Raw genomic sequence first — 25,148 nt, forward strand, 5'->3', positions numbered from 1 at the left:
AAGATGTCTGTAGGCCTAATACTTTTTTTTTTCTTTTCTTTTCGATATTACCTCCTTTTCACATCGTTAAAAAATGTTTCCAACCGAATGATGTGGGAAGTTCATACCAGTTCAGTGTTGATCCATATTTGAACTTGAAAAATTAGTAATGTTAGGCATAAATTTCAGATCTTTCGCAAGCCTTTTATAAAATAAATGATATGAATATGCAGGAATGAAATTCCTTGAACTCATAATCAATTTAAAATTTTTTTAAGAAAGTCAAAATCAAGTCAATTGATGGAGAATCTAGATCGGATCTTTTTGGCTCTTGATCTTGTAATTGACCCATCTAAAACTTGTAAATGATCTTTAAGACTAGATTCACATCAATAAATAATAAATGAATAGACATAATTAAATGCGAAGAATTATTAAGGCCTTGTTTCTTTTCCAAAAACATCTCATCTCATCTCACCTCATCATTATAACTTTCTCAAATCTCCACACAAAATAAAATAAACAATTAAACTTTTTCAAATCCCAAAACAACAATAATATTAAAAAATATATTCTAACAATATTTTATTCGACTTTTTAACTTTAATCTCAATTCATCTCATCTCATATCTGAAAACAAACGAGCCCTAAATTGATTTTATGTGTTAGCTTTTTAATCGAACATATAAATCTGACTTATTTTTAACGAATTATTTGAAAATCACAACTCTTATCAATGAATAACAAAAAAATAAAAAAAATATTTGACGCAACAAAATTTCAATCAGATTTTAAAAAAAGAGAAGCAACAAGTATTTTATTTTTATTTGTATTGGTTTAATTGAAATAATTTATGTTCTGAGAAACCAAGATGATGGGGATTGCGGCACTTCAGTTGAGAAATTTCGAACAAAAAGCCCATAGCATAAACCATTAAACCCTCCCTCGACTGACGGCGCCAGAGTTGCAGACGACAATCAAACACTGATGAGTGTGTTATTATAAATCGATCAGATCTGCAATCAAACACTGTCGCCAAGCTCCGATCCCACTCGCTGGTTGCGTAGAATGACGACGATCAGAGACGCTTTACTCTGCTTCTTGATCGTAATTCATTCATTTTCAGCAGCTTCCGCTGACTCCATCCACGGCTGTGGTGGCTTCGTCGAGGTTAATCCTCTCTCTCTCTCTCTCTCTCTACCGGTCTGTTTAGTTCCTGATAAATCGTATCAGATATATTTGATAAATGGAATCGCTTAACATATTTGGATTAATAAACTACGACTTTTGAGAACACGAACAGCCAAAAAATCATGGATCTGGATTTGACAGTGCTCTCTTTTCGAATGTACCCCCTCTTAATTATAATTGTCATTTGTGGTTGTACTTGCAATCCCGAAACTGTTTACTTCTCTCTGAAATCGAGTTCTTTTGTTGTAGGCTAGTACGTCTTTGATGAAGTCGAGGAAGCTGCATGATACGAAATTGGATTATTCTCATATCACGGTATGTATTTTTAAGCCGCAGGTTTTGCTTTTCCTTTTTGTAGCTTTTCTAGTACGTTTACCGAGTTTGAGGGAAACTAGGAATCGAAATGCTTGAATTGCATAACTATCTTTGTTATAAGCCTAGCCTTTTGATTTGGAAGTGGATGCTTACTGCATAAGTAATGGAATGAGGCCATATTAACACGGTGACGATGTGGTAGTTTGTTTGAAACCTATTAGTGCCCGAGCTGCGGATATATATTTATATTGATGTGATATAAATTGTAGGTTGAGCTTCGCACCTTGGATGGACTGGTCAAGGATAGAACTCAGTGCGCTCCCAATGGCTACTACTTCATTCCGGTGTATGACAAGGTTGTGTTTGGTTGTTTTACCATATTAATGCTTGATCCTTCCTCTGTGCATGCAGACTTTTTTAAGTTTTTCTTATTGTAAATATATGAATTTCAGGGTTCTTTTGTGATCCAAATTAATGGACCAGAAGGGTGGGCGTGGGACCCAGAGAAGGTTTAGCAATACATTGTTGTTTACATTAAAATTTTATCAAGCACGGTGTACTGTTTTTTTTTTTAATATGCGGCCGATGTTTCTTAAATTTAAGTTCCATAAAACATGAACGCAAATAATTTCCTTTACAGGTTTCTGTCGTCGTTGATGATAATGGTTGCAATGGCAATGAAGATATAAATTTCCGCTTCACAGGGTTGGTGTTCATTGATTTGTATTGTAATTTATGTTCTTAGGAATTTTGCTCTAAATTTGGTATGTTTTACAATGCGAATGTTTTTATGTTGTAGGTTCACCGTATCTGGTAGGGTGGTGGGAGCTGTTGGTGGAGAGAGCTGTACCCTTAAAAATGGAGGTCCTTCCAATGTAAATGTTGAAATTTTGTCTCCTAATGGTGATCTCATTACTTCTGTCTTGACATCATCAGTTGGGAGCTACTTGTTCACCAATATTCTTCCAGGTATCAAAGTTTGCACAGCACCTTTTTCTTGACAAGATGCATGTTTTTACTCTGTGATTACTTCTTGGAAGCATGTGTATACATATGCATATATAATCATCATTAAAGTTCCGTTAGTATCCTAGAATTGCCTGTAAGAAAGATTTCTTTTATAAGAAGTGTCACAATGTAGGTATTGCATAAAACATGCAGTGATCCAGTTTAGTGGCGGGATTACACTTCTCATTATGTAATCCTTGTGATTTGTTTACTCTCTCTCTCTCTCTCTGTTTTTTCTTTTAACAAATGGGAATTCTATTTTGATGACATCTTTCTTTGCCAGGAAAATATGAATTACGTGCATCACATCCCGATCTGAAAGTTGAAGTGAGAGGCTCCACAGAGGTTGGATGCTTTTTCAACGTTCTGCCATTTATTGCTATTTTCTATTCCCTTCCCTGCCTCTCTTTCTTTACACACCTACTTGGGGTACTATTGTTAACAATCATGTACATCCCCAACTACTATTCATTTATAAATGCACCTCTTGCAGGTGGAATTAGGGTTTGGAAATGGTGTAGTCAATGACATTTTCTTCGTCCCTGGATATGATGTCCATGGGTTTGTTGTTTCTCAGGTGAAATTCTTTACAAACAACAATTGCATGATAATGCACTTTCTTTATATTTATCTTTATGTAAAATTTCTAAGATGATCTGTTAGTGATATAATTTTGTTCTCTATAAGCTTATGAAGATGCCATGCTATGTATGCCAATGCATATCTTTTTGATAAGTAAGAATCTTTATTGAATCAAATGAAACTAGGCAATGCCCAAGTAAGAATCTTTATTGAATCAAATGAAACTAGGCAATGGCCATGTACACAGGAAGTATAAAAAATGAGACACCTAATTACATTCTAGAGAGTTGGAAAGTAGACAAAAACTTATGTACATTCCCACCCTTTAGTACAATAGCAGAAAACCACTGTAAGAGAAAGAAAACAAATAAATTCCAGATTTCCCCCACTGCAGGCTCCTTATTGTTAAAACACCTATCATTCCTTTCCGTCCATAAACATCACATTAAGCACTGCCATTTGAGAGCTATTATGATGCCTATTCCAGCATGCTAGTAGATCCACCACGCCCTTAGGCTTAACCCAACTCTGCCCAGCTCTACTTAGAATGCCAGCCCATAGCTCCCTAGCCACGTCACAATGGGGAATATGCCAATGCATATCATGTCAGGTTAATGGTGAAAGTGTGATATTGACTTATTGTTGATTTTGCTCGTCACTTCCTGGCTGATTATGCTTCATACTCGGCTACTCACACATTTGTATGTATAAACTAAGAATCTTTTGTGCTCTTTTGGTAGGGAAATCCAATATTGGGAGTTCACATTTATCTATATTCAGATAATGTCTTAGAGGTAGATTGTCCCCAAGGTTCTACTAATGCCCCTGGAGAAAGAAAGGCTCTCTGTCATGCTGTATCTGATGCTGATGGAATGTTCACGTTTAAGTCGATACCATGTGGTAATTCTGCATTTGGCCATATTCTTTTTAATACTAGTATCTGCATTTTTAACCTTGCATTTTCCTTCTGTGTAAGCTCTTTTGTATTTACTTTCTGCTAATTCAGGAATAGTGCATGCTTTCAAATGTTTAAATTACTTACAGGAAGTTATCAGCTCATACCTTTCTACAAGGGTGAAAACACAGTTTTTGATATTTCACCACCTGTTGCATCGGTTATTGTTGAGCATCAACACGTGACAGTGCCCCAAAAGTTTCAGGTAAGACATATAATTGCCTACATGGTCAAACAAAATATTTTCTCCTATTATGGTATTTTTTTCACCTTCCCTTTGAATTGATCATTGTTTCTTTAGTTTTTCTTACAAGCAAGATAACATTATTGATGAGAAAAAAGGCGCTACCATGTACACATGAAGTATTCAAAAGATACACCTATCCAAAAAAAAGTTAAAAAAAAAAAATTCAGGAAAGCCTTGAAACTAAAACTAGAAAAACATAAATGCATCCATGCAATGATAAAGAGTTCTGAAAAGAATTCCTTTAACTCCTCCATAGTTTGCATACAATCCTTGAAGCTTACTCATTTCTCTCCCTCCAAGTGCCCTATATTAGGTAAAATCAATATCATTTTCCCCTAAGTTTCACAATGTTGGCTGCCAAACCACCATTTCCAACACATGAAAGATCCTCCAAGCATTGCCGCATGACCTAACCCAACCCAACCCAAAAAGACTAAAAACAGCTTTCCATAAAGGAGTAGCTACTTCTTTTTTTTTTTTTTATAGGTAAAAAGCTACATTCATAGAAATAGGCAAAGCCCAGGTACACAGGTAGTATACATGATAAACACCTAACTAGAGTTTTCAATAGAAAGTAGAAGGTCATGGACACTTCGTCCGTTACAAACTATAGCCCCCCCTCTCCATAAAAACAAGGACTTAAAGAAGAAAACTTTTAGTTCATCCATAGTTCTCTCTTGATCTTCGAAGCTTCTAGCATTTCTCTCCCTCCAAATACACCAACACATACAAATAGGAATCATTCGCCAGATGGCCGCTATCTATGAGTTACCATAAAGGCTTCTCCAGCTTGCAAGGAAATCCACCAATCTAAGAGGCATGACCCATGACAATCCTATTCTCATGAACAAATCATCCCACATGTTCCTAGCCACCTCACAGTGGAAAAGCAGATGATCTACTGATTCCCCATGCTTCTTACACATACAATACCAATCCAACATGATTACCTATCGTTTCCTCAGATTTTCTGTAGTGAGGATCTTATCAAGGATGCTGACCAAACAAAGAAAGCTGCTTTTGAGGGGGATTTTGTTTGCCATATGCTCTTCCACGGAAAACTAGTCATTCCAGGACTTGTTAACACTTGGTAAAATGATCTAACAGTGAAATTACCTTTCTTGGAATGACTCTATTGCATTTCGGTACCCCTTGGCAGACTTACAGAGTACAACGCCACAAAGAACTCAGTAATAGACTCCAACTCCCAATCTTCGGTTGCCCTAATGAAATAAATGTTCCATTGAGGGGAGCCATTTGAAAAGATCAAAAGATCGACAATCGCTGCATCCTTTTCTCGTGCTAACTCAAAAATAGCAGGGAAGATGTCTCGGAGGCTATGATTACCACACCATTTGTCATACCAAAAATTGACACGAGAACTATCGCCCACAACACTGTATTCATGTCCTCAAAAGGTCTCCCAAAGTCTCCTAATAAATTTCCACAATCCCACTCCATGTGTGCCTCGTACCTCATTCGAGCATCATCCTCCCCAAGCCTCTCCAAATTTTGAATCTATAATAGACTTCCATAGGGCCTCCCTTTCATGTTGGTACCTCCACAACCATTTATCCAATAGAGCTTGATTGAATTTTGTCAAGTGGCGGATCCCCAATCCTCCCCCAGAAATTGGAGTACAAACCGTTGACCAATTAACGAGATGAAATTTGAACTCTTCCCCCAGTCCACTCCATAGGAAATCTCTTTGTAGCTTTTCAATACGGTTAGCTACCTTTGAAGGAAGCGGGAACAAGGACAAAAAGTAGGTCGGTAGATTTGAAAGAGTGCTTTTAATTAAAGTCAGCCTACCTCCTTTCGATAAATATAACCTCTTTCAAGAAACCAATCTACGCTCCACCTTTTTAACCACGTCGTTCCAAATGCTTACCGATTTAAAAAAAAACATCCAATGGTAATCCAAGATACATCATAGACAGAGATGATAACTTGCAATGCAAAAATGTAGCTAAGTTCTCCGCATTGTGGATACTCCCCACTGGCACTAATTCAGAATTTGAAAGGTTGATACTCAATCCTGATACAGCTGCAAAACAAGGGAGTGGCGCCCTCAAGGCTTGAATGTGTCTAAGATGTGCTCCATAAAAAATGAGAGTGTCATCAGCAAAGTGCAAGTGAGAAACATTGAGATCGCCATTCCCCACCGAAAAATCATGGAGTAACCCATCCTCCACTAGACTCTCAATCATCTTACTGAGAGCTTCCATGAAAAATAAAAAAGTAAAGGAGATAGCGGATCCCCCTGTCTCAAGCCATAGGAGGAGTTGAAGAAACCCACCGGTGAGTCATTCACCAAGATAGAGAAACGAACTTAAGAGATGCAAAATTCCACCCAGTTTTGCTATCTTCCCCCAAAACCACATCTTTCAAGTAAGTAGAGTAAGAATTGCCAGTTGACATGATCATATGCTTTCTCCATGTCTAACTTGCAAAGTAACCTGGGTTCTCTAGACTTAAGTCGTCCGTCCAAGACTTCATTTGCAATAAGCACCGAATAAAGTATTTGTCTACCTTTGACGAAAGCATTTTGCAACTTCGAAATAAGTTTTTCCACCACCGAGCTCAATCTATTCGCAAGCACTTTGGACAGAATTTTATACACCCCATTCACGAGACTAATGAGACGATAGTCTCTAACGTCCATGGACCCCACCTTTTTGGGAATGAGTGCTAAGAAGGTAGTATTAAGACTCTTTTCAAATTTAGCATTTGTATGAAATTCATGAAAGACTTGCATTAGATCTTCCTTAATCACCTCCCAACAAGCTTGAAAGAAGCCTAAAGTAAACCCGTCCAGACCGAGAGCCTTATCACTTGCCATACCTCTGATTACTCTGCTCACCTCCTCTTCTTCAAACGGCCTCTCCAGTCATCCTTCAATCTGCTGATCTAATGCTTAAAAATTCAAACCATCCACTTTCGGTCTCCAAATATGCTCTTCAGATAAGAGTTGTTGATAATACTGCTCAATGTGGTTGTTGATTACCAAATGATCCGAAGAAACTGCCCTATCTACTGTCAATGAATCAATTGCATTGTTCCTCCTATAGGAATTAGCCACCTTATGGAAGAATTTCGTGCACTTATCCCCCTCCTTGAGCCAAAGCGCCTTTGATTTTTGTCTCCATGAAACCTCCTCCATCAAAGTAATTCTTTCAAGTTTAGCTACTACCTGACTCTTGCGGATTTTTTCAGGTGCAGAAAGTGTTCTGGCCGCCTCCTCTCCTTCCAAACCCTGTAACTCCTCCACAAGAGAACGCCTTTGCTGAAGCACATTGCCAAAAACTTGTTCATTCCATTGCTTCAAGTCCTGTTTCAGTGCTTTCAACTTTTTTGCCATTATGAAACTTGGATAGCTTTGGAAATTGTAAGAAGACCACCATTCTTTGACCCTGTCTACAAAACCGTCAGTTTTAAGCCACATATTCTCAAACTTAAAATTCCTTCTACCACTTTGGATGCCTCCACAGTCTAAAATGATGGGGAAGAGATCAGAGCATAACCGGGGTAACCTTCTTTGAGCTACATCCGGGAAGTGTGACTCCCATTCAGTAGTTAACAAAAATCTATCAATCCTCAACCAAAATGAGATTTCTCGATTGTTGGACTAAGTAAATGTGCCTTCTGCAAGTGCAATGTCCATAAGTTCCTGCTCTGAGATGAAGTCAGAAAAATCCTTCATTGCTGGGGTGATGTGTGATACACCCGACCTTTCGCTTGGAAATCTAGATATGTTAAAATCCCCCCCAATGCATGTTGGTAGCTCCCACCAACGAAGCAGTCCCTCCAAGTCTTCCCACGATAGCCTTCTCTCCAAATCAATGTTTGGGCCATAAACTCCAGCAAATGCCCATTTGAAGCCGTCCTCCAAGTCCACAAAAGATCATGCAATAGAAAAGACCCCCACACGATCCTCCACCATATCCACCACGCTTTTATTGAACATAATAATAACTCCCCCAGATGCTCCTTTTGATGGCAGGTAAGATCACCCAACATGTTGCCCTCTTCATAAACTGCGAACTATTTGTCTTGTAATAGCTTCCAACTTGGTCTCTTGTAAACAAATTATATCCCCCTTCCATTGGCAAAGTAAATTTCTAACTTGGAGCCTCTTATTAGGATCATGCAGACCACTCACATTCCATGATATGATTTTTGGCTTCACGGGACAACTATTTTACCCTTCCCCTTACAACGTTCTCCGGTCGAGCTCTTCTCTCCACCATCATCATTCATTGCCCATGTTAGCCTCTTGAGTTCTCTTTCCCCCTTTTTAGCCAAATTCATAGATAGGTCCAATTTGGATTGAGCATTAGCGGCCTCTATGGCTATGAGTAAAACCATAAATTCGGTTTCGAAGCCCTCGCATTTAATCCCTATCATCTGTTTAAGATTCAAAGCTTTTTGAATGACCCAATTTGTCCCGTTGGGATGAAATGAATTCAGAGGAGTAGGTTCATCCTCCCCATTCTTGAAAGCCTCATACAAAACCAACGAACCAACCAATTCAGCCTCCCCCTATCACCCACAAAGTCCACCATTTATCATCGATAGCTGCTTTTTTGCTGAACAAAATTTTTCCGACATTTCACAGTAGACGACACTGAACGACAATTGTCGACAACCTCAGAAAGTTCCAATGATGGTTTTTGTGGTGTCCCACAGTGTTCTAAAGGTCTTGGTACCTCTATCGACAGTGCTGTAGCTTTCTCCAACGTCGGGACCACAACCTTCGCTGCCATGGGGCTAGGAGGCAGCCCAGCATGTGCTGGCATCAATAGTTGTGCCACCACGAGGTCTACTAGCCCACCCATACTCTCTGTAGGGCACCATCGCATCTATCTGCAGTGGCTCTATTTGTGTAGCATCGCTGTCGTGGAGGTGGGACGTCGCAGTGGTGGGAAACGACCCAAAGACCACTGGCGCACCAGTCTGTGCCTTCCCCGAGCTTGGTGGACCACTCGTCGAACCACAAACAGGATTCAAGGGTCCTATTGGCGTTACAACCTCCATGTTCTCCGTCACAGCTATTCTTGCCGGCACAGGTTCTCTGTCGCCGCTGGAGTCAGGATTGTGCACAGACGTCGCCGACGTTACTACCTGGCCAGTGAACCACCGGCAAGACTTCTGGGCTTGGGTTGGACATGGAGCCTATTTCGAAAACCGGCCCACGTTTCGGTTTCCACTTTGGGCTAGTATGACGCCAGGCCAAGCCCACCTTTTTATTTCCAAAACTTATTTTTCCCTTAACGGGCCTGACTGATTTGGGCCCTTTGTAGGCCACAACTTTTTTCACTGCCCCATTAGCCGACCCCATCTGCTGAAAGACTTGGCCCATACCCAAACTCCCAACTTTGCTTATTAGTTCCTCCACCGCCAATTTCAGTGAAGCAAACTCATCTTTCAAACATAAGAGGGACCTCCAATCCATGCTTTCCCCAGCACCAGCATAGGACAGATCAACACCCCAGAGTCTAGACCAATCTGTTCTGCAACAGTGTAGCTCCCTGCAAGTCTTCCATTGTTCTTTCCACCCTCTCTGCCTCCCTTTTTCCAGCGCCACCTCTCACAACCTCTGCAAAAGATTGAGCCTGTTTCCCCTTCTCCTTCTCCTTCCCCTTCTCTGTCAAGCTGACCAGTTTAGGAGCCAACACCGATGCCTTGTTCAAAGAAATAGGCATGGACAGAATGTGTTTCATTTCCATTGAAAGACTCTTCCACCCCTTTCCTTCCATGCCTGCTGGAATAGCTAAGAGACCTTGCCGCCCACTGCTGCCATATTCTGCAACTTCAAAGAATCGTCCAAAGCCATTGGAACGCCGGTGAACAAACAGTGCCTTGGCACCATCATGATATGTCTTACAGAACTCTTTTTTTCCTTCAGAGAATTAGCATTCTTCCACTGTTTTCGCAAGCCAATGAGCACTAGCATGACTCAATACCAGCTCCTTGATGAACCTCCTATTCTTTTCAGTGATACGAAAATATTGACCCCCCCCTTTAATGACAAAATGAAAACCTTTGTCTCTATAGCTATATGTATAAAACCTCCCATTGACACTACTGAATCTCTCAAAATGAAAACTCACTATAGAAAGCTAAGTCTGGCAACAGTCACCAGAAAAACTCACCATGGTGACAATAAAAAGAAGAAGTGTATGGAGAGAACAGTGTAAAAAAGCATTCACAGATATTCTAAGATATTATAAGGAGTAGCTACTTCAAAGTGTAATAACAAATGATCCACTGTTTTCCCATTCTTCATATGCGTACAATTCAATCTAACACTATATCCTTCACTTCCTTAAATCATCCAGTGCATTTATTTTGCCTAATGCCATTACCTAAGCAAAGAATGCAGCTCTCTAAGGAGCCTTACTTTGCCAAATGTTCTTCCATGGGGAAAAAAGTGCTTTCATTGGGAGACAGCACACTACTCTTGGAGATTGCCAACACATCTTGTCTTCGTTCCCTCGTCTCAACCTAACAGAGTAATCAGAGGGTAGAACAAAGCAAAGAGGTCCACCTCCCAATCTTGTGCTGCTTTAATAAATTCAACTTCCCATTGATGGGTGCCATTCAGAATATGCAAATTATCTGTTATCATAGGTCTTTAACTCGTGCAATGCTGAACAGAATGGAAAAGTTCCTTAAAAATTTGATCTCCACTCCACACGGAGCCATTTCTCCTTTTGTATCTGGTAAATCTGGAGAACTCCCCCAATCCCTACAAATGTTTTTCCAAAGCCAACCCCAAAAGTCCCATGAACCTCATTAGAGCACCAATAACTCCATATATTGTATTTCATTACAATCACCACCCTCCAAAGCCTAGTTAAAGGGAAGTAGCTTGTGAGTCCCCAAACCTCGTGCCAGCATTGGAGAGAACAAACCTTGGACCAATCTGCCAAGTGAAATTTTGCTCCTCCCCCACACCTCTTGATAAGAAGTTCCTCTGTAGTCTTTTGATGCGATTAGCGATGCTGGCAGGAAGGGGAAACAAGGACATTAAATTTTTTTAAGCATCATGTACAATTGTTTGTAAATTGTAATGTGTGTGTGTTTGTGCGCCCACGAGTGACCAGATAGACCCACCCTTGCGCCTCTTCTGCATAGTTTGAAATCCACCTCAAACATTTCTATCCCTTCACATCAAATGCACAACCCTCTGTGCTGTTCGATACTCATTTCTTTGTGTCTTTCATGTAAATCTGAAGAAACCTCCCCATCACCCTCATTTCTTTGCTGTATTGTAATTCCAAAGTTACTATATAATGACACCATTTTGTTTGTGACCTTGCTTTGAAACTCCAGATTAGTAGAGAATAATTATCAGCACTAATTTCATAACCCTACAACCTTCCTGGTAGAGTCTGAACACAATAGAAAGACACCTAAATTGTCAATTAATGATACCAAGAGGATCAATCCCCTTCTTTTAACATCCTTTACTACTATCGATTGAGTTCTTGACTTGGTCAAATTTCCCCATTTTGTTTCATGTGATCCTTCTGAAAGTCCCTCCATTGTTAAAGTTGTTACTTATTATGTCTATGGGCATGAAATGTCCTCCTCCCTCTCAATCGCTTTGCATCTTTTCTCTTTGTAAACAGTACTTATGACACAGAAGAAGAATGAATTTGAAATGGATGAAGTTTGGTTTGTTTTCTTGATGGATTTTGGCTGTTCAACTACTGAGTTGTAGGCACTCAATAATGATAAAATTAGTGTAGCTTTCAATGATTTGAATGGCTTGACAATCTTGCTCTTCCTGCATTGTTAAAAGTCTGCATGTTAACTAACTCCCAAGTGTTTTAAAATTCCACTCAATAATGATACATTGATGTTACAACTTACACTAAGAGAAATCCATGTATTGTACAACTCTATCAAACTAGTTATATCTCTCTGTGGGTTTATGGAAGTTCATAAGGGGGGGGGGGGAGGTGGACTTGTTTTGAAAAACATATTCGGTTGGTAGTTGGAGAGGGTAATCGAATCAGTTTTTGGTGGGATGTGTGGTGTGGAGAACATGCATTGGAAAGGGCTTTTCCGGCTCTCTATCGTATTGCAGCTAATAGGGAGGCTTCAGTGGCGGATATGCTGTTTTTTTCTCGTGGCGCTCACCAGTGGAATGTACTTTTTAACAGAGACTTTCATGATTGGGAATTATCTAGTGTATCAGATTTTTTCAGTCTACTATATTCCATGGGGACTCCTACGTCACAACGCGACATATTGAAGTGGAGAAACAAGGATCATATGAAATGCACGGTTAAGGTGTATTATATAATTTTGACAACACAGGATCCGACTTTGTTTCCTTGGAAGAATATTTGGAGGTCTCGAGTGCCTTCTAAAATTGCCTTTTTGTTTGGAATGTTGCTCTTGGGAAAATCTTGACCACTGAAAATTTGAGGAAGAGGAGATGTTTTGTGATGGATTGGTGTTCCATGTGTAAAAAGCATGGAGAATCTGTAGATCACCTCTTATTGCACTGTGAGGTAACAAGGATTTTGTGGGATGAGATCTTCCAAAGGGTTGATATTGCTTGGGTTATGCCTTTGAGGGTGGTGGATTTGTTGGGGTGTTGGAGGAAGACGCAAGGTTGTCATCAAGTGGCTGCAGTGTGGAAGATGATTCCGTTGTGCATCATGTAGTGTATTTGGGCGGAACGGAATGCGTGATGTTTTGAAGACAAGGAACGCACTATGGCAGAACTAAATAATTTTTTCTTTCACAGATTAATGCTTTGGTTTTCTGCTATTGTACTAAATGGGAACAATGTTTATGATTTCCTGTCTTTAATTTATCGCTCTTAGAATGTTTTTAGGGGTCTTTCTGTATACTTCTTGTGTACAAGGGCTACGCCTACTTCATTCATATCAATAATATCTATCTCTTACTTATCAAAAAAAAAAAAAAAAATCTTCTTATTCTTTACTTATAAAAATAAAAATTCTTCTTATTCTTGCTAACTGTATTTAGCTTTACATTTGCTTATCTATGCTTCATGTTGTCCTTATGTGGACATATTAATATGTATTCATTTTAATTTGTAGGTCACTGGGTTTTCTGTTGGGGGCCGTGTTATTGATGGGAATGATGTCGGAGTGGAGGGTGTTAAAATTATAGTTGATGGTCATGAAAGGTCTGTCACTGACAAACAAGGATATTACAAGCTTGACCAGGTATGCACATGGGCTCTTAACTTCCAAATTGACTCGATCTCTTTGGCCATTCCTTCATTTCTTTTATAGCGGAATCTGTTGGTTCAGTCTTGAGGGGTCTGGTGGAGAAATTTTTCAATGGCATTCATCATTCTGATGAATATGTGATTTCATGTCTTCTGCAACTTTAGGTTACCTATATGCCCTTAGTTATATCTCAAAGAAATTATGAGTTGGCATCTTCAATGTTATTATACCAGTCTCTTATGAAATAGTGTGTATGTTGATCAGGATACCTTTTTTTTTTTTTTTTCAAAGGAAATAATACTGAAGTAGATATATGATATTTCTTTCCTTTCCTAATCTGAGATTCTCTTTTTCTTTTGATAAAAGGTTTGCTCATCCATTTATATACTCTGTCACAAAATAATATTTTTCCTTGTCTTTTGATAAAGAGACTGCTCATCCGTTTATATACTCTGTCCCGTTCTCTTGTGTGCATGCCTGTTCCTGTGAATATGGTTTGTCAATCACTTAAATGTTTTGTAATTTGGCTCACGTCTTTGATATTAGTTTAGGTGATTAAACTTGTTGAGAAAACTTATATCATCTTTGAGTTCGGTTATTTGACTATTATCAAGTGCTTCATCATATACTAGTGCATGTATTATCTGCCTAAGTTTCCAAGTTGTTGTTTAGGTTACATCCAATCGTTATATGATAGAGGCCATAAAGGAGCATTACAAGTTCAACGTACTGAAGGATTATATGGTAAAGTATTGGATGGGTAACCTTGGATACTATCTTCAATAAGGTTTTCCTCCTTTGTGATAATTAGAAGTGTTGCTTATAAAAAAATAATAATTAGAAGTGTTAATTATTTGCAGTTAATTTAACTCATTGAGCTGGTTTTCTTAGATTATATTGAATGACGTTGTTGCACTTCATCTTCCTAACTTTGCTTGCTTGTACAGGTATTGCCAAACATGGCTTCAGTGACAGATATTAAAGCAGTTTCCTATGATGTATGTGGTGTAGTTCAGATTGTTAGTGGTGGTTTCAAGGCAAAGGTAGATCCACAAATCCTAAATTCTAATTTTGTTACTTATACTCTGCCTGTCAATTCAACTTGTTGGCACGTCTGTTTTCTAGGTAGCTTTGACTCATGGACCAGAGAATGTCAAACCTCAAGTGAAACTGACAGATGGAAATGGAAATTTCTGCTTTGAGGTATGGTTAAGAGTCTGATAGAGTTGTTAGTGCAGAGAATCTGAAGTCTCATTTACTTAGTTTTTATTGTTTGGTGTTGCTTAGTCAATGATGCCAGTTAGGTGTTTACGTTAAACTTTATTAAGCTTCTTATGTTTTTTCTCTAATTGTTTTGCATTCTCTGAGAATGTAATTTTATTGGTTGGTGATTGATTTGAATCACTTATATTTCTTGGACATGTTTATTGGAAAGACTAGTGAATAGCATAAGCGAGTCATTCATTAGTTGGGAAAGTCCCCTTTTGTACTTGATTTGTGCTTTTAATAAAATGCCTTAGTTATTTTTTTGGAAAAGAAAAAGAGTTTTGACAAAGTTTAATGACAAAAGGAAAAAATATTTGAATATTTGCAAACTTTCTTAAAGGTTACCAAGCTTGAGGTGATGCGACTATAATTACCCTAAACATTTTTTGATAATTAATAAGAATTTTATTGCCAAGAATAGGCACAACTCAAGTACACATGAAGTATACAAAGGAAATACCTACTACACACTAGAAAGCAGGAAACTACGACAGAAACAGATTCAGTACATTATCAACATTCCTTACAAAGATCCTAGCCCACAAACTCAAAGTAGAAAAGAAAAAATAATGAAGATCTTCAAAAGAAATCTCTGTTTTCAAAACATCTCCCATTCCTTTCCAGCCATAAACACCACATTAAACACAAATGAATCATTCTCCATCTGACAGCAGCACATTTCCTTGCCTCGAAACCACGCCAACATGCAAGGAGATCCACAATTTCCTTAGGCATCACTCAATATAAACTTGTCCGACCAATAACCTCATTACACAAAGACTTTGCCACCTCACAATGTAAAAAAAAGATGATTTATAGATTCACCATCCTTCTTGCATATGACACACCAATCGGCTATACACAAACCACGTTTTCTAAGGTTATTCGTGGCCAATACTTTCCCTAGAGCAACCACCCAATTGAAGAACGCCACCTTAGTAGGTACCTTCGCCCTCCAAATGCTTTTCCAGGGGAATACACAGCCAGAATGACAATTAAGCACCTCATAATAAGAACTGACTGAAAACCTGAAATTTCCAACATGATCCCACAATAGCTTGTCCTCTTTTCCCTGCATCACTTTTGAGTTATAAATTCTTCCCAGAAAATTTGAAACAACATTCACTTCCCAGTCATTTGCATCTCTAATAAAGTCAACATTCCATAGAATATTATGATCTGTACATTGAAGGTAATCTGCCACAACAACATTTTGATCCCTTGCAATCCTGTAAAGAGATGGAAAATCTGATTTAAGAGTTGATTCCTCACACCAAATGTCATGCCAAAAGAGAATCCTCTTCCCTTCCCCCACCTTAAATTTAATATGTTTAGAAAACTCCCCCCAACCTTTCCTAATACCCTTCCATAAATTCACCCCATACGCTTCTCTAACTTTATTAGAACACCAATCCCCCCACTCACTCCCATATTTAACAGCAACAACATTCTTCCATAAAGCATCTCTCTCTTCAAGATATCTCCAAAGCCATTTTCCAAGGAGTGCTTTATTAAACAACCTCAAATTTCTCACCCCCAATCCTTCACAAGAAACTGGTTGACAAACCTTATTCCAACTAACCAAATGAAACTTTTTTTCCTCTCCTATTCCTCCCCATAAGAAATTATGATAAATATTCTCAATTCTACTAACAACCCCTGCCGGCAAAGGGAAAAGTGAAAGAAAATACTTAGGAAGATGTACTCTTTATCAAAGTAATTCTTCCCCCTTTAGACAAATGTAACTTTTTCCATCCAGCCAACCTTCTCTCAATCTTCTCAATAACCCCATCCCATATCAAAACAGATTTGTGAGGAGCCCCTAAGGGAAGACCAAGATACTTCAGCGGCAGTGAAGCAATCTTACACTCCAAAATATTAGCCAAATCTGAAATATTACCTACGGCACCCACCAGTACAATTTCAGACTTGTTTAGGTTAATCCTGAGACCCGAGACAGCTTCAAAACATAACAACAATGCTCTCAAAATGGTGGGTGTTTACTGCTGTTGGGATGTTCCATGGTGTTTTGGAGGGGATTTTAACATTACTCGGTTCCCTAGCGAGTGAGTGGGGGATAGTTATTTCTCTCATGCCATGAATCCCAACAGATTCAGTAAACACCCGCCATTCCACCACAAAACATCATTCCTTTTGTTACTATCCAACACCGATTCATCCTTTTTAAATTTATTAATGCCATAACTCCGACGAGGAGCAGAACCCTCATGCCATGAATCCCAACAGATTCAGTAAACACCCGCCATTCCACCACAAAACATCATTCCCTTTGTTACTATCCAACACCAATTCATCCTTTCTAAATTTATTAATGCCATAACTCCGATGAGGAACAGAACCCGCCTGACTTGGATTTGTTAATGCCGACAGGTAAGAAACTTCATGATGATGATTAACACCTTTTGAAGGTGTATCAGAAATCACCTTCTTGTTTCTAGAATCCCGTTCATCGCCACCCTTCGTAGGAGCAGCTCTGTTTTCATAACCTGAAACAGAGTTCCTAAAATCAACCATCTCTTTCACTAATCTCACAAAAGCTGCCCAACCACCCCCTTTCCTCCCTTCTGGAATCACTATGATTCCATTCACCTTACTAGTGCCAAACTCAATTAGCTTCACAAATCTGCCAAGTGCGTTTTGACACGTTTGGACCATAAAAACTCTATTAACTTCCCTTCTTGTCTGAAAAGAATCTTTATTGCCTGCTATCCTCTGACAATCCTCCACCATCTTTGCCATCCAAATAACCATTCCTCCACTGAGATGAAGGGACTTAGACAACTTCTTGCTCCTCTTAGTAATACAAAAAAAGTTACCACCTTTCCTACTAAACACAAACCTCTTGGCTTCAATCCAAAAACTACAATCCATCTTCAACAAACTAAGAATAAAACTAAAAGAAGAAAAAAGACAGAAGGAACATGAATCAGGGAAGCAAAGAAATATTAAGGACTATCCCCGACGAGAAGCGCCAGGGATGGAAGATGAAAGGTCATACCCTGCGAGAGAACAAAAGAAGCATGGCGGGTATTACCCTAAACATGTGGTTTTAACAATATAAAGTGCGTATTTTTTTTTCTTACAGTCATAGTAAATTAATATTATTGCCATAATAAAGCTGATAATACCCATTAAATTGATATTTCCTGCTATGCTTTGATTTTTCCTTGATGTAAGTCATCCATACATTATTGAAGCTCATGTTCCCTTCTCTTTGCAAGTTACATCTCTCTCCTTTATTTAAATATGTTCAGGTTCCACCAGGTGAATATCGCATATCAGCTATGGCAGCTATGCCTGAGAGTGCTCCTGGACTCCTGTTTTTGCCATCATATGTTGATGTTGTAGTCAAAAGTCCATTGATGGCTATTGAATTTTCTCAGGTAATCTTTCTCAAAACTAAAGAATTTTTAAGGTTCTTTTGATTCTTTTCCCTTACTATCGTATTTTATAAAAAGTTGACTTGTGTTCTTTTTGGTTGATAAAATGAGAATGTATTCTCACTTATTTTTCTGTCCTTCCTAAGACTCCTCTGCTTTCGTTTGAAGCAAAGAAGATAAATTGGTTGGTTGTTGTTACAAGAATTCTCAAGTAATTCCTACACGCAGATGATATGAAAATAAAATGCCATATTGATAATAATGGAACTTCTGACTTGGATATATGACATGTTTCCTGAATAAATATTGATCTACATATATGATCTCACAAAACTTGCACCCACATTTCCTTGATATATGTCATGAAAATTGATGCAGGTGTTATCTGATATAATTTGTTTACAGAGATGTGAAACTTCTTGTGAAAAATAATGTTCCTAATGTATCTTTCTTTTTGTCTATGATAAGGCACTAGTCAATGTACTTGGTACGGTCGCCTGCAAGGAGAATTGTGGCCCATCTGTTTCTGTTGCCCTAGTAAGAAATGCTGGTAAACGTGATGAAGAGAGAAAGACAGTCAGTTTGACTGAAAACAGTGGTGAATTCCTCTTTTCAGACGTCATCCCTGGAAACTACAGAATTGAGGTATAAAGCTTATTCTCTGCCTTTGATAATTTCCCAAGACAGTAGTTATTTTGCAATTATTTCTTGCTGTGACTATTGAAATCTGAAAACATTTACATGGAATTGATTTTTGGTCATTTGTGTTAAAGTTTCTGAGTGTTGTTGCAATTCTATATACATTTTCTTCAAATGATTGTTTCTATTTTAGGTCAGACATAATTCTCCAGAATCAGAGGCTAGAGAAGATAACTGGTGCTGGGAGCAGAGCTTCATTGATTTGGATGTTGGTGCTGAGGATGTAAAAGGCGTGGTATTTGTTCAAAAAGGTTACTGGGTTAATGTTGTCTCCACCCATGATGTGGATGCTTACATGACTCAAGCAGATGGTTCGTCAGTGAATATGAAAATTAAGGTATTGTTTCTTTGTTTTAGTCAGTAAACAAAATTAAGGTAATGTTTCTTCATCAAATTTCCCAAGTTCAAACCCATGTAATTATTTAGGATGCTGTATATACTTTCACACCTGATTTCTATTCTTTTGTGTGTGCAGAAAGGTTCCCAGCATATATGCGTAGAATCTCCCGGATTGCATGAACTTCATTTTGTTGACTCATGTATTTTCTTTGGAAGCTCATCAATGAAGATTGATACATCCAATCCTTTGGTACATTTTTTAAAAAAATATTTCATTTGAAGCTTTTTTTTAATGGCTGTATTAAGCACTAAATTTTTCACCTCATTTGTTATTTCTTTTTGTAGCCCATCTTTCTAAGAGGAGAGAAGTATCTACTTAAGGGACTGATCAATGTTGAGTCTAGCACAGTTAATGGTGTGTATGAAGTACCCGAGAGTATCACTGTGGACATTCTGAACAGTGAGGGCAGTGTTGTTGATGGTACCACAGCTAAAGTTAGTTCCAATGGCAATGATCAAACCAGTAATGCAATGTATGAGTATTCTGTGTGGGCTAATCCTGGAGACAAACTTACCTTTGTTCCTCGGGACCCAAGGTACATATATATTGTTGTTTACTCGACAACTGTGACATCAAGCACCATGCTGCTTACTTAGTGGTGGAGCTAATTTGTTCAAATTCTTTATTTATGTTTCTAATTAGATCTTGATTATTTCAATCACCTTCTCATTGCTGTTAGAAGCTATTTTTCTTATAAAAAAATTGCTGTTAGAAGATGCTTTTGCCTTTTGCTCCCTCACTGCTTGGAGTTTATTAATTCAAACTTTTTGAGTGTGTAAAGTAGTATCTTCTAATTTCATGTCTTGCTTGCTAGGAAACTTGCTAGCACCTCATCAATATTGCTTGGTTGCTTTTACTGCACCATATGTGCCTCTTACTTGAGCTGTGGTGTGTTGCAGGAATAATGGGGAGAAGAAGATCTTGTTTTATCCAAGAAAACGTCATGTAAGCTTGTATTTTGTCATTTGCCAATGTTATTTCTAAGTTGTTCTGTTAAGCTTCATTCCAAAACTACGACCTATTAAAAAAGCTTCATTCCAAAACTATGCTATGTTAGGTCTCAGTGACAAGTGATGGTTGTCAAGCTTCTGTTCCTCCATTTTCTGCACGATTGGGATTATATATTGAAGGATCCGTTTCTCCCCCCCTTTCCGGTGTTCATGTTAGGATTCTTGCTGCTGGAGATAGCCACATTGCTGCCCTTAGGAGTGGTGAATTGGTACTCGAAACTACCACAGATACTCATGGCTCCTTCACTGGAGGACCTCTATATGATGACATAACTTACAGCGTTGAGGCTTCAAAGGTTAGGGACATTTTCGCAGTATATTTTTTAATGGCATATAACTCATGTTTGCAATAAAATATATTTAAGAAGTTTGCTTCCTGTATCTACCCAAAAACAGTGGTATGTGGTACTCTCTCCATCTTTTATGTACAAATTTGAATAAAGCTTATGCTATTAAGAAACAGATTCATTATTCATTTTGTTAGAACCTGGAGGTTTAGTGCACTGTTTGGAACTCAATGTATTCTGTGTATTGCTGATTGCATGTGTCTGCAATCCGTTACTATCTTCTCTGATGTCTTCTACTTTCTGCAGCCTGGCTATCATCTAAAGCGGGTTGGACCTCATTCCTTTTATTGTCAAAAGCTTGGTCAAATATCTGTACACATATATTCAAAAGATGGTTCTGAAGAACCTATTCCTTCCGTGCTTCTATCACTGAGTGGCGACGAGGGTTATAGGAATAACTCAGTATCTGGGGTTGGTGGGACATTCCTTTTCGATAACTTATTTCCTGGAACTTTCTATCTGCGTCCTCTGCTAAAGGTAATTCGTAGAAACTGAGTAATTTTGATTATAAAATGGTCTAGATAATTTTGTAGGACTTGAAGATTGCTCATTGAGCTGAATTGGTCATTTTACCACTCTCTTCATTATATGCCTGCTCAGATAATTTAAGTCGTGAAGTTTACTCTCAAGATTTAGCACCACATCATGATGCTATTATAAATCTGAAGGATTCATGGTGTAACTCCCTTCTTCCATATATAATGTTTGAACGAAATTGAAAATGACCAAACTTATGGTTGTTATTTGCCGAAAACAAGATTATTTTCAACTACCTGACTCAGCTAATAAATGTTCCTTTTATTCTTATAGGAGTACGCTTTCTCACCTCCGGCCCAGACTATAGAACTTGGTTCTGGGGAGACTAGCGAAGTCATTTTCCAGGCCACCCGCGTGGCTTACAGGTATTTCATTGACTTTCTCTCCCTATAGCCATGCTGTCATGATGCAAACATTTGAGAGGTTTTATTGCCTCTGCACCAATTTGTCTTGACAGTTTGTGGTCTGTTCTGTCAGAGAAAGAATTAGAACAACAAAGGTTCATTCCTTAGTTTGGACAGAATCAAAGGTTTATAGCTTAGTTTGGGCTCTTTAATATAAATGAAATGGTTTGGAATTCATTGTAAACTCTTTGTAGTCACTAAAATTCAACACACGCTTTCCCCTTCATCAACAACAAAAATCAAAATGGAAAGTGTGTCTGGGCACATCAATCGTTCTTGGAGTTTCGTCACTTTTTTACCCCCACCCCCTCCTTTTTTTAAGATCATAAATCTTAATGATATATGCTCTTATAAATTGCTAATAGTTTAGATCACTCGCTGGGAGTACTTTGAGAAAACATTTTTTAAGTAGTCAACTAGTAAGTAATTATTAAAAAAATTGACTTTCAATCTCTCTATACTGACAGCTCTTAGTGATTATCTACTCTGAGACGCTGAATGTAGTCTATTGTAACTTTGTCTTCAAATGACCTAATTTTTTCACTTGTGATTTTCATTTTGAGAGTATGACTCTTCTGCAAGACACTAAGGTGGTTTAAGCTTCTGCAGTGCTACAGGTGTGATCAGTTTGCTGTCTGGCCAACCAAAAGAAGGTGTTTCAGTTGAAGCCCGGTCGGAGTCCAAAGGCTACTATGAGGAAACGGTGACTGATTCATCTGGAAGTTATCGTCTGAGAGGGCTCCATCCTGACACTAACTATGTAATCAAAGTAGTTAAAAGGGATGGTCCGGGTAGCTCTAGAATCGAGCGGGCATCTCCAGAATCCAGTACTATTGAAGTTAGTCCAAGCAAATATCTCCAATAAAGTTACAAATAAAATTTTCCAAATTATGATTTCTTTTATGAGGTTTCTGGCAATAAATTAACTCTGATTGAGCACATCGGTTGATTTTTGTAGGTTCGAGCTGAGGATATCAGGGGAATAGATTTTCTGGTCTTTGAACAGCCAGAGATCACCATTTTAAGTTGTCACGTTGAAGGAAAGGGAATAGAGGAACTGAATTCATATCTAACGGTAGAAATAAAGTCAGCTACTGACGTGTCTAAGATTGAGTCTGTCTTCCCTCTGCCACTTTCCAACTTCTTCCAGGTGAAGGACTTGCCCAGGGGTAAGCACCTTCTGCAGCTCCGATCTAGTCTCCCATCGAGCACCCACAAATTCAAGTCTGATATTATTGAGGTCGACTTAGAGAAGAATACACAAATTCATGTAGGCCCACTCAGATACAAAGTTGAAGAGGATCATCACAAGCAGGTTTGTTTCACTCTGCAGTCGATCCTGTAGTTTTTTAAAGATATATTCTAACAGTGCCAAATACCCATGGTTTTGATCTGGAGATTTGCAAAGCCCTTGTCTTGTGTCATTCTATTAGCTTAGCCTAATAGTTGTTGATTGGACGGTACTTGCTGAAATGCATTTCTTCTGATCAGATTCTTGTTCTGAATGATCTCTTAGTTGCCTACAAGGATTTATTCCTCATTTCTTTCTTCTTTCATGCCTTACAGGATTTGACTCCTGCACCGGTCTTTCCTCTAATTGTTGGGGTTTCAGTGGTTGCCCTGTTTATCAGTATGCCAAGGTAATTGTGATTATATTTTCTCCACTGACAATTTTCACTTGGTCATTGATTTTTTTATGTTCCTGTGTATGTTTTACTAGAAATATTCTTGTTTATGCCTAATGTGTAGATTAAAGGACTTGTATCAATCCACAATGGAAATACCAACCCCGGGATTCACTGCAACTGCAAAGAAGGAAACGCGAAAGCCAATTTTGAGGAAGAAGACTTACTGAATACACCTCTTGTGCCCTCTAGAAGACTGGAAGTTTTGGTGTTATATCTAATTGTGTTACGAGATCAAACCTGGCAGAGAGCATTAGTGTTTTCTAATACTAATTAGGGTAGTTGTTTTCTTTCTAATTTAAAACTTTAGGGTTAATCTTGAAGCAAATGTAGTCATTTAGAATAACCTGTTCACTCCCAATTAATGTTGGTTTATTTCATATCAAGATTCCTTTCTTGCTTCCATGGGATAAGTCATCAGCAACTTATGGCACTCAAGTTTGAACTCGAAGCAGATTGAGAAAGCTGGGAAAGGTAATTGTCCCGACTCCCTATAGTATTCAAACTCTCGTCTTCAAGATGATGGGCCGAAGGGCATTTGAAACTTAAGGTACCTCTTCAGATACTCTGTCTTTAGGGAGAAGACCTTTTCGTGATATGATATCATTCCCACTTTCTTCAGCACACATATATAGTGACATCAATTCCGGGGTCTACCACCTTTAAGTTCAGCAAAAGGACTTTCCCCCAAACAAATCACAATCATTGTCGGGCAAAGTCAAAACGGTTTCACATTCACTCGTGGACAGAAAAAAAAAAAAGCATCAGTAGTCTAACTTGAAACAGTTTTTTTATTTATGATTTTATTAATCTGTCTGCCCATTTAAGAAAAAGATTAACACTATTCATTCTATGAGATAACTATGGCGATGGTTGGATGAAGATTCACTTACTCCTCATAACTTGGAAATAAACACATTTCTGCTTTCGAAAATGCTCATGTTTTTATGCAGTAGATGGATAGAGATATTCTCAGATTCTCAAATTGAGTTGAATGGTTCGATATAAAAAAATTATGAAAATTTATAACATTTAATATTGAAAAAGTAAAGTGCAATATGAATAATATAACGTGAACCTTTTCTTTTTCTTATAAATCTGAACATGGCAATGCATTGCAAATAAAGAAAACAGATCTCCCTCTCTTTCTGTCCTTTCTCTATGAAAATTCCAAGCTACTCTCCACCCCTTTTTCCGCCCTGGAGGTGCGCTCCCTCCCTCTCTCTTTCTCCCGAGTATTTATCGTTGTTTAGCCGCCTAAAATTATATTAATATTTCATTAAAGCCATCTTTAAAATGTGATGAAAAGTACATATTTTTTTTAAATTCAAAATCTCTCTACTCATAACTCCATTTAGAATTAGTTAAAATAATAATATAATATTATTTTTTTAATAATAATTTTAAATTTTTTTTTTCATATTTTGTAATTATACTAAGTATATGTTAATTAATAATAATATTTCTTCATTCACATATTTCAAAACTAACCACAAAAATAAAAGTGAAAGGACGTTCGGGAGAAGTAAAAATCTTGGAAAATAAAAACTGAAAAGCAAAGCAATTGGAATAATTTTTATAATAAAATATTATTTTTGAAGATAAACAATATATTTTCAAATTTAAAGATATATTTAAAATTACCATAGCTCATATTTTAAACTTTTATTTTTTGAAGAAGTCAATATAGATCATTTTATTTATAATTTTTCAAATTTTGAATATGCATTTAGTGCTCTTCACACGCACCATATCATTATGTTCACTTGCCGCCAATATTCAAAATATGAAGATTCTATATATTATCATTTTATTAAGTATGATATGATATATTTATTATTATTAAATAATTATTTATTATATGATTATTTATCATCTAATGATAATGAATATAATATATA

General features: G+C 37.8%; 1 protein-coding gene across 1 annotated transcript; it reads left to right on the forward strand.

The window, feature by feature from the left end:
• The first annotated feature begins 798 nt into the window (after positions 1-798).
• On the forward strand, positions 799-23,652 carry LOC109007201 (nodal modulator 1). Its single transcript, XM_018986772.2, has 27 exons — positions 799-1,149; positions 1,420-1,485; positions 1,755-1,841; positions 1,938-1,994; positions 2,126-2,190; positions 2,285-2,454; positions 2,777-2,838; positions 2,987-3,070; positions 3,816-3,975; positions 4,120-4,235; positions 13,364-13,492; positions 14,171-14,242; positions 14,446-14,541; positions 14,624-14,701; positions 18,040-18,168; positions 18,634-18,810; positions 18,998-19,201; positions 19,340-19,453; positions 19,549-19,799; positions 20,164-20,209; positions 20,322-20,570; positions 20,868-21,098; positions 21,432-21,523; positions 22,172-22,400; positions 22,521-22,877; positions 23,129-23,202; positions 23,312-23,652. The coding sequence occupies exons 1-27, from the start codon at positions 1,048-1,050 to the stop codon at positions 23,415-23,417; spliced, it is 3,603 nt and encodes a 1,200-aa protein (XP_018842317.2). The 5' UTR covers positions 799-1,047; the 3' UTR covers positions 23,418-23,652.
• Positions 23,653-25,148: the final 1,496 nt, after the last annotated feature.

Source organism: Juglans regia, chromosome 11, assembly GCF_001411555.2.
Source record: "Juglans regia cultivar Chandler chromosome 11, Walnut 2.0, whole genome shotgun sequence".
NCBI classification, from domain to species: Eukaryota; Viridiplantae; Streptophyta; class Magnoliopsida; order Fagales; family Juglandaceae; genus Juglans; species Juglans regia.